The sequence below is a fragment of the Mercenaria mercenaria genome, unplaced genomic scaffold, assembly GCF_021730395.1.
Source record: "Mercenaria mercenaria strain notata unplaced genomic scaffold, MADL_Memer_1 contig_2875, whole genome shotgun sequence".
Classification (NCBI taxonomy): domain Eukaryota; kingdom Metazoa; phylum Mollusca; class Bivalvia; order Venerida; family Veneridae; genus Mercenaria; species Mercenaria mercenaria.
Window position 1 is genome coordinate 1 of NW_026460962.1, and position 10944 is coordinate 10944.

General features: G+C 35.1%; 1 protein-coding gene across 1 annotated transcript; it reads left to right on the forward strand.

Annotated features, from left to right (window-relative positions):
• Nucleotides 1-261: 261 nt before the first annotated feature.
• Nucleotides 262-9589, forward strand: LOC128552524 (exosome complex exonuclease RRP44-like). The gene is made up of 6 exons (XM_053533570.1): nucleotides 262-434; nucleotides 876-1096; nucleotides 2265-2433; nucleotides 3174-3332; nucleotides 5746-5868; nucleotides 9143-9589. Exons 1-6 carry the CDS (start codon nucleotides 291-293, stop codon nucleotides 9218-9220), a joined length of 894 nt encoding a protein of 297 aa, XP_053389545.1. The 5' UTR covers nucleotides 262-290; the 3' UTR covers nucleotides 9221-9589.
• Nucleotides 9590-10944: the final 1355 nt, after the last annotated feature.

A 10944-nucleotide genomic window follows, 5' to 3' on the forward strand; every position in this document is an offset into this window, starting at 1 on the left:
AAAAAAACTGATCACCATTAACAGTCAAAAATACTAAAATCAACATGATCAAAATTTTGTTTTAAGACTACCATATCAGAAGGACAAATTTTCCTTCTTTCTGCCAAGCCTGTCACAGAAGTTACTCTCTAGGTTCAGACTGCATTTCATCCCAACTTACTAGAAACCGTTATTAGATTGTTTATTATATTGTTCAAACAGAAAAGAAATTTCCCCCTGATATTTCTGTTTAGCGGCTGAATATATATATATTTATAACATATTGATACATTCATAGAGATACAAATTCCATGGTAGAAGAGTTTATGTTATTGGCAAACATCTCAACAGCCCAGAAGATACATGAGGAGTTCCCTAACTGTGCTGTACTGCGGAGACATCCGTCCCCGCCTGCATCCAATTTTGATCCTCTAATAAAGGCAGCACAATCTAAGGTAAGATACTGTTGCTTTTTGCAGAATATACAGTCTTTTACTTCCTTCTTTGTTGAACTGACAAAGAACCTCGTGTTTTATTGTTTATTCTGCTGTTTGACACTTTCTAAAGTTGTATGTTTAATTATATCCTCTAATTTATATATTACTGCTGTCAGTACATCTCTTCGTGCTGAAATCTTGTTTGTCCAACTCTTCCCACAATATTAACCTGATTTGCTTCAAACTTTCATAGATGAAAAACCTTGATATGCAGATGACCATTTCTGTGCCTGTTTTACCACAGTTATGGCCCTTTGATAGTTATTCTGTATAGAATATAGGGACCATTGTCTCAAACACTATTGAAAGGATATGCTTGAAATTTTCACAGGTAGTGCTTTCATGTGAAGATGACAACGCTGCTGAAACCATTTCACAGAATATTGATATCATTTTTAGGGATTCAAAATGAATGTATCAAAAGGCAAAGATTTAGCTGACAGTCTGAATGCGGCTGTAATAGAAGACGACAAATATTTCAACACCATGTTACGGATAATGACAACAAGATGTATGATGCAGGCAGTGTATTTTTGTAGTGGAATGATACCAGAATCAGAATTTCTCCATTATGGTCTAGCCAGTGAGATTTATACTCACTTCACTTCACCAATTAGAAGGTGCTTTTTTGTAATCACTTTGTTTTTGAGGTTTTTAATTCCAAAATAGCCCACATGCTTAACTGAAGTGGGAGAGTGCAGATCTAAGAATCATGGGGTCGTGGTTTGATCCCCTGTTGAGACAGACATTCACCATAACAATTTGTTAAAAGACTTGGGTCTGAAAATCATTTATCTTTGTCATCGGATTCATGTGAAAAGTTTGCAGTAAGTTGCAGAAAACAGGTTGGTACACCTATAGAAAACCTGAAACACTGGTAAGTTTAACTGCCTGCCATTATATAACTGAAACACTGTTGAAAAGTGGTCTTAAGCAAACAAAACAAACATTGTTCAGTGTTCTGTTGCAGGTAAACAAGCTTATGAGTGGAATTGTTATAGTTTAGTGGTTATAGTAGAATAGAATGTGTTTAAATTGTAACAAGCAAATTGTACAACTGTGGAACACTTCTAGCCAAGTGACTGGAAAAATGAAATCCCGCACTAAAGGTTTTGGTCAAGAATAAGCAGCTTGCGGAACGGCAGCGTGTTCTACCCACCTATCATGAAATAATGCCCAGAGGAGGAGTCTTCCTCCACTATCAAAATGTTGAAAGTCGCCATATTACCTTAAATTTGCTGACGTGATGTAAAACCCAACAAAAAAGAAAAGAATGAAAGAACAAAAAACTTAACCAAACTCTTCACTGAACTTCAATTTTATCCCAATGCTGTTTGTTTGGGCTTCCAGTACATTGTGTATATATTTAATTCGTAGAATGCCATACATATAAAGAAGTTGATTTTTAAGAACCATCTAGATATTTTATATAAATTGTTCAGGTTCTGTAGCAATCAGAGTATACAATTTACATAAACATTGAAAATGGCATCTGAGGTTTACATACATAGTAAATGATAAAGAGAGGGATCTTGATATTTAGTATTATACCTAATAATAATCTGTACAGTGTATATATTTTAGAACATCAAGTTTAGGTCGCAAACTTTGAATCTCTTGTCTCTCTCTCTCAACTGGGGTTGAACCTCTACTTGGAAATTGGAATTCTTCCTTGAGAGAAGCTATTCAAAGCTGTAATAGTGCCATATGATATGACCCATATTTTGTCAGTTTGACTTAAAACTAAACAGATCTACTAAACTATTTTCCGTGTTGTGCATATTACAGATACTCGGATATACTCGTCCATCGTCTACTAGCTGTATGTATAGGTGCTGACTCGTCCTACCCAGAGCTTCTTGATAAACACAAGACACAGTCTATCTGTAATAATCTCAATTATAGACACAAGATGGCGCAATATGCTGGACGTTCATCCGTAAATCTACACACACATGTGAGACTCACCTTGATACAGATTTCCTATAAGTTTTTTTTAAAGAGATTTATAGATTGTGAAGTACTAGTCTACAACAAAATTTGAAAGCCACAAAGAATGGTCATTATGATTGATAAAACTTATATTATTTGGTCAAGAATTGTTTTTGACATTTTATATGTGGTTGGGGACTTTGTCATCTACCTACATTAAACAAAAAAACTTTTCATATGGAATTGTAATACTGTGTAATTGATTAATTTCTTGTACAAAAAAAAATCATTTCAGCAAATACTGCTATAATGTAGGAACACGAATTTGTTTATTTTCCAATAAATGGAAATTATTTTTCTTTTGGATTGAATTTCATGGAGTAAAACAACAAAAAGTTCGCAATTATTAGTCCCTCATGGGTCTTAACATTATATTGGAATTGTGTTTGTTTGGTTTGGATTAAATTTGATGAGTGGCTAGTCCATCATGAAAATTAAATGATTTGAGAGTACCAATGAGTATGTAACTCTTCGAAATTATCAGTTTTCATGGGAGGCTAATTTTTGTGGATTTTGTGTCAGTCATGAAATTACAATTTACATTACATTAAGAAAAAACAAAATGGCCTCAGAAGTTGAAATCTGAGAATTCATATTCCCATAAAGGGTTAGAAACCACAAAATTTCTTACCAATGAAATAACATGGTTTTACAGTATGTACTCAATAGCTTTGAATGTTATGGACCTAACTGTTTTGTTTGCAGTTATTCTTCAAGAAGAGAGTCATTGATGAGGAGGGATACATACTGTTTGTTAGAAAGAATGCAGTGCAAGTTCTTATTCCAAAATATGGTCTTGAGGCAACTTTATATCTTAATACAGATGGCCGCAAGAAAGGACCAACATTTGTGTTCAATGAAGAAGTATGTTTTAATTTGGATTGTAATACACCTCAAGAGACAATATTTAGAAAATCCATGTTTTCGACAAAGGCAGTATACAGGCTCTTGCAGTTTTGGCTGACCCATTACAACACATATTTGTTTGATGTTTTTATGTAGAATTATAATGAAGACCAGCAACTTTAACCTATTAGAAGAAAAGGGTGTATATTGTTATACCCCCACCAAACATGTTTGAGGGGGGTATATAGGAGTCAGTTTTGTCACGTCCCGTCCCGTCGCGTCCCGAAATCTATTATCTCAGTTATTACCAAATGGATTTGATTCAGACTTAAAATATATGTTCTACCTTATCACCCACATCATGTGACACAAGGTGCATAACTCTTGACACCAAGTTTTCATGAATTATGTCCCCTTTTACTTAGAATTTAAGGTTAATTTTGTTGTATTTTCACTATATCTCAGTTATTACCAAATGGATTTGATTCAAACTTAAAATATTTGTTCTACCTTATCACCCACATCATGTGACACAAGGTGCATAACTCTTGACACCAAGTTTTCATGAATTATGTCCCCTTTTACTTAGAATTTAAGGTTAATTTTGTTGTATTTTCACTATATCTCAGTTATTACTAAATGGATTTGATTCAAACTTAAAATAGATGTTCCACCTCATCACCCACATCATGTGACACAAGGTGCATAACTCTGACACCATTTTTTTATGAATTATGCCCCTTTTTACTTAGAATTTAAGGTTGATTTTGATGTATTTTCACTATATCTCAGTTACTACTGAATGGATTTGATTCAAACTTAAAATAGATGTTCCACCTCATCACCCAAATCATGTGCCCACATCATGTGACACAAGGTGCATAACTCTGACACCAAGTTTTCATGAATTATGTCCCCTTTTACTTAGAATTTAAGGTTAATTTTGTTGTATTTTCACTATATCTCAGTTATTACTAAATGGATTTGATTCAAACTTAAAATAGTTGTTCCACCTCATCACCCAGATGATGTGACATAAGGTGCTTAACTCTGACATAAATTTTTTATGAATTATGTCCCCTTTTACTTTAAATTTAAGGTTGATTTTGATGTATTTTCACTATATCTCAATTATTACAAAATGGATTTGATTCAAACTTAAAATAGATGTTCCACCTCATCACCCACATCATGTGACACAAGGTGCATAACTCTGACACCAATTTTTCATGAATTATGCCCCTTTTTACTTAGAATTTAAGGTTAATTTTGATGTATTTTCACTATATCTCAGTTACTACTGAATGGATTTGATTCAGACTTAATTTAGATGTTCCACCTCATCGCCCACATCATGTGACACAAGGTGCATAACTCTGACACTAATGTTTCATGAATTGTGTCCCCTTTTACCTAGAATTTAAGGTTAATTTTGATGTATTTTCACTATATCTCATTCTGATTGGCTTAGAGCCAAAGGGAAGTAACCTTTTTTTTAACTTTTGTACTTAGTTTCTTCCCCTTAAATTCCAGGAATTAGTCTATTTTTAGAAATCCTATTTTTAGATTTTTAATATTTTAGGTATTTTTTTATTATTAGTCCTATGTAAAAAGTAAAAACATTTTTCTGTGGTAACATGGGTTGGTAGGACATTTTTTTGTATTCACTTTTAGTGTATCTCTAATATTAGAGATTTAATGTATTTACTAGTATTACTATACTAGTATTATACTAGTATTACTTATATGTGGAAGCCAAGGACGAAGTACTCCAAAGTATTTTTAAGATTCCTTATGGTTGCCATTCTTCTGTGACAAGACCGTATGGTGGGGGTATGAGTCACTCCTGTGACAGTTCTAGTTTTGCTTGTATTGGTCAGACTTTTGGTCATTTTGTTTACAGACAGTAACAAGAGAATGCTTTGCCCTACAGTGGTTACACTTGGGATGACTGTCTGAAGCCATTAGGTTACTCATTTCATTTTGGAGACCAAAGGTCAAGGTCACAATGACCTCAGACTAAAATGGTTTTGAACAACAGTGACTTAAACAACACTGACTGGAGAATGTTTGGGTCATCAAACTTCATAGAATGGTTTTGCCTGTGGTTTGTAGCTGACCCCTGTTGTTTTGAGGTTAAGTAGGATTAAGGTCAAGGTCACAGTGATTTAGAGACTGAAAATTGTTACAGTAACTGGAGAATGCTAGGGCCTTTCCAATTTCAAAACATGATTTTCTATGGTCAGTAGATCACCTCTATTGTTTAAGGCGTCATTAGGTGGAAGTCAAAGTATACTTGAACCTGACACTTCAACACCCAGTTAGCTCCAACAGGGCATCATTGGGGGGCAGACTTGTTTTACAATCAGCTCTTGTTTTGATCCATTTTAAAAAGGCATGTCTTTCTAATAACACATTAATTTTATTGTAGGAGAATACTCAGTGTTGTGGTCCAGTGACTCTACATGTGTTTGACCGTGTTAAGATACAGATCAGCATAGACAGGTCAAATGTTCAACATTTAAAATTACAGATCAGACTTGTGGAGCCTGTGGTAAGTCTAGCAAGTTTATTTATACTTGATGTTTTGTTTTGAGTATATATTAATATTTCATTTGAACCAGTTAGAAAATCTTGAATCAACGGCCACTTGAATATACATCTAATTAAATTGAAATTAAATAGACTGAATGTTTTCATGTTAATAGTCAGAATCAATGAATCAGTTATGTTTTTGACTTTGTCATTTCTGTCTGTCTGTTTGTACATGTGTCACAAAACTCTAGAACGTACTTATTGGATTATGAGATATATAGTTTGAAAGTTTTGCTTACCTGATGGCCAAGATCACATATAGTAGACCTGTTCTATTCAATGTATACAATATTTTGGCCACATTAAATAAAAAAGTTGTTTATCGGATTTGCCGCTCGTATATTTTCAGAAACACAAAAAAAATGTTTTGTTTTTGACTTGCGCTCGCCCCATTGAAAAATTCAAGGCAAAATTTTTTGGTGCACTACTTTTTACAGACGTAACAGTGTACAAATGCTTATAATTCCTGTCCTAGATTGTTCAAAAATTTAATTTAATCATTTCGTCAAGGCACTTATATCTAGTTGCGTTAAAGTTATTTCACCTTAATATGCAGTTATGCCATTTTCTTCCAATGTTCTTTACCAAATTAATTTGCTACTAAAGGTGGACTTATTTCATTGAAAATTGGATGAAAGTACACGCTAATTTATTTGATAACATCAGTTTACATTATTTTGATAAGGGTAAATACATGTTGATGCATTTCTGTTTTCTGTTCTCCTGTCAAAATTATCAGTATTTTATACAAATGTGGGTTGGGTAAGGAATTTACGTTAGGAGTTGTGTTCTGACCAATTTAGAACTTCAGCTTTTTTTCCAGTCCTCGAGTAGAATAATGTTAATGCTCGTTCACTACCATTTCTGACCTTTACTGAGACTATGTTTCAACAAATTTAATCTGTCAAGAAAGTTTTAAATTAGAACAAGAGGGAGCTGCCTGTAAGACAGCATGCTCAACTTTTTCCAGTCCTCGGGTAGAATAATGTTAATGCTCGTTCACTACCATTTCTGACCTTTACTGAGACTTTGTTTCAACAAATTTAATCTGTCAAGAAAGTTTAAAATTAGAACAAAAGGGAGCTGCCTGTAAGACAGCATGCTCGACTTTTCTCAGTGCTTGACTCTGCTTTGCCAGGTAATGGGGCATAATAGTCAATAGTTTTGAAAGTAACAGAGATATTGGACATTATATAGAACTTTAACAAAAACAAATATAAGTTAAAAGTGGCAAAATTCAAATCAAGAGTTATGGGGATTGTGATTACACTGAACTGTATTCCAATGTTATTACCTTTCCATGAGTTCTCTTTATTGTGCGTCTGCAGGTCAAAATGTGCCCAAACCAAAATGAACCCATGTTTTCTCAATCCTTGGTAAATGATTTCTAATGGAAAAGGGATATACATTCTATTTTAATGTTTTTATTATTTAATCGAGAGTCGGAACAAGACAAATATTTTTCTTCGCTCTTCGCTTGCTTCTGATTTTCTTGAAAACAAAAACAAATATTTAAATTATTTTTGGCTCGCCGCCTCAATTTTTTCAGAAAAAAAATCTGATGAACACTTTTTTAGCTCACCTGTCACAAAGTGACAAGGTGAGCTTTTGTGATCGCGCGTCGTCCGTCGTCCGTCGTCCGTGCGTGCGTGCGTGCGTGCGTGCGTAAACTTTTGCTTGTGACCACTCTAGAGGTCACATTTTTCATGGGATCTTTATGAAAGTTAGTCAGAATGTTCATCTTGATGATATCTAGGTTAAGTTCGAAACTGGGTCACGTGCAGTCAAAAACTAGGTCAGTAGGTCTAAAAATAGAAAAACCTTGTGACCTCTCTAGAGGCCAAATTTTTCATGAGATCTTCATGAAAATTGGTTAGAATGTTCACCTTGATGATATCTAGGTCAAGTTCGAAACTGGGTCACGTGGGGTCAAAAACTAGGTCAGTAGGTCTAAAAATAGAAAAACCTTGTGACCTCTCTAGAGGCCAAATTTTTCATGAGTTCTTCATGAAAATTGGTCAGAATGTTCACCTTGATAATATGTAGGCCAGGTTCGAAACTGGGTCACGTGGGGTCAAAAACTAGGTCAGTAGGTCTAAAAATAGAAAAACCTTGTGACCTCTCTAGAGGCCATCTTTCTCAATGGATTTTCATGAAAATTGGTCAGAATGTTCACCTTGATGATATCTAGGTCAAGCTTGAAACTGGGTTACGTGGGGTCAAAAAGTAGGTCAGTAGGTCTAAAAATAGAAAAACCTTGTGACCTCTCTAGAGGCCATATTTCTCAAGAGATCTTCATGAAAATCGGTCAGATTGTTTACCTTGATGATATCTAGGTCAAGTTTGAAACTGGGTCACGTGCGGTCAAAAACTAGGTCAGTAGGTCTGAAAATAGAAAAACCTTGTGACCTCTCTAGAGGCCATATTTTTCATGGGATCTTTATGAAAATTAGTCAGAATGTTCACCTTGATGATATCTAGGTCAAGTTTGAAACTGGTTTATGTGCGGTCAATAACTAGGTCAGTAGATCTAAAAATAGAAAAACCTTGTGACCTCTCTAAATGGCCATATTTTTCAAGAGATCTTCATGAAAATTGGTCAGAATGTTCACCTTGATGATATCTAGGTCATGTTCGAAACTGGGTCACGCGCGGTCAAAAACTAGGTCAGTAGGTCTAAAAATAGAAAAGCCTTGTGACGTCTCTAGAGGCCATATTTCTCAATGGATCTTCATGAAAATTGGTGAGAATGTTCAACTTGATGATACCTAGGTCAAGTTTGTAACTGGGTCATGTGCGGTCAAAAACTAGGTCAGCAGGTCGAAAAATAGAAAAACCTTGTGACTTCTCTAGAGGCCATATTTTTCATGAGATATTCAGGAAAATTGGTGAGAATGTTCACCTTGATGATATCTAGGTCAAGTTCAAAAGTGGGTCACGTGCCTTCAAGAACTAGGTCATTAGGTCAAATAAAAGAAAAACCTTGTGACCTCTCTAGAGGTCATATTTTTCAATGGATCTTCATGAAAATTGGTCAGAATTTTTTATCTTGATGATATATAGGTCACATGTGCTCAAAAACTAGGTCACTGTGTCAAATAATAGAAATAACGACGTCATACTCAGTTCAACACTGGGTCATGTGGGGATAGGTGAGCGATTCAGGACCATCATGGTCCTCTTGTTTCATTTGGTGTGGCCTTATGTTTTTTTTTTCTACTTCAATATTACAGATTCCAGAATTTAGTGTACCTCCGACAGTTGAAGAAAAACATTCTGAAGAGCCCCCAGCAAAGAAGATAAAAACGTGAACAGGAAATCATATTACATGAGATAGAAAAAAAAACTAGCAGAAAGTTAGGTTTGACACGTAAACCAGTAACCTCAAAAGAAAATAAGGACATAAACTGTGCTCGATATATTATTCCATGAAATGATACAATAAATATTTCTGTACAAAATCCTGTTTTCCATAAAGAGGGTTAAACTAGACCTCATGCCTATAGCACTTGAAAAAAGGTATGACAAGAAAGTGAAACTTCATGGAAGTTACGCTAGTTATAGTAAGAAATTATTGAACTGAACATGTGTCTAGACATCAGTAAACTAGTTCAGCAGTGAATTAGTCTGTGTCAGTGGGTTTATATAATTATTGGAAGAATAAAAACTGGTATATCATCTGTTTAGTGCTTTGCTTTTATATTATGTATTGTTCAGTTTTCAGTAATGCATGTGAAGATTGTAAACAGCTCAAGAGGAGCTCGCTTTTTATCGACTTGAGGGGCACAGTGATTAAAAGGCTGGCCTCATACTGTATGTCTGTTAAGATGCTGAGAACTTGAGTGTCACCAGAGGTCTTTTTCTAGACATTAAAACAAGTGTCTTGTTAGCATAATGGCAGATGGTTCTAAATGAGTTCTGCATTTGCATTGAGCAGTATCACAAGCGACATCTGGGTTTGTCTGTTTTAAATCAGATTTGTTCAGTGCTACTGGCCTCTTAAAGTCTTGAACTTTGAATGACTTGCCTCTCATCGTTGTTGGTACACCAACCCACTGTAAGTGTATTCTTGTATTGGAGCTATCCTGCTAGCTGATACAGTTACCAAGATGCTTAATTATATAACAGGGGTCTAGCTAGGTCCAATTTTTTGGGAGAAGTCACTTCTCCCTCAAGCTGATTTAGGGAGAAGTGAGGAGACTTTAGGGAGAAGTGGGAAGACTTTTCCTACTGCAATGATGTTGAGTGATTTGAAAGGTGGCTGTAATGTTCTTGATAAAAAGTATTGATGTGACCATTCATTTTCTTAGTTAGATCATTTCCCATACAGTGGTTATTGTTTCGTTAAAAAATTCTGAAAAAAGTCGTTTTCAAAATTCAAGCCGATTCTGTAAATGTAACCCGCCGAATTTTGGTTATATCTTGTATGAAGTGTTTATTATTAACACCGAGTCATTCACCGAGGAATGTCAGTATCTCACTCGAATAAAACTGAAAGTAAACTGTGTAATCTAGAAATACATATTCAAATAAATTCATCGATGGAAGTCAATTTAAACATAGTTAATACATTACATGTCGTTCTTTTATCATAGATAACAAATAATTGTGTACCAAATTCCAATTAATCGCATGGTTAATCAGCAGTTTCTTTAAAAAAACTTTGCTTTTTGCACTCAAACATGTTGACAATTAAAAACGAAGTGTCAAAGATGTAAACGCGACGCTAATTGGCTGAACACAATCAACGAGGTGTATCGGATAATTTGATTCGCTTTCACACTTCTCGGGAAAATCTCGCAAGTACCTGAAGTAGGCGGAGCTTAAATTATGCTCCCGGCGTGTGTTTGTGTATCCGGCTCTCGATATGACACCGTGCAAATTGTCAACAGACCGGGTAGCACTAATTAGTGAGTGCGGAAATCAAAGAAAATCGGGCGACTTGCATTTCGCTTTGAGGTTAGATTTGAGCGAAGTTTGAAGTTCTAGAGCGCCTATTTCGCTCAAGTCGCCCACTCGCGAGAGCCCTGTATAA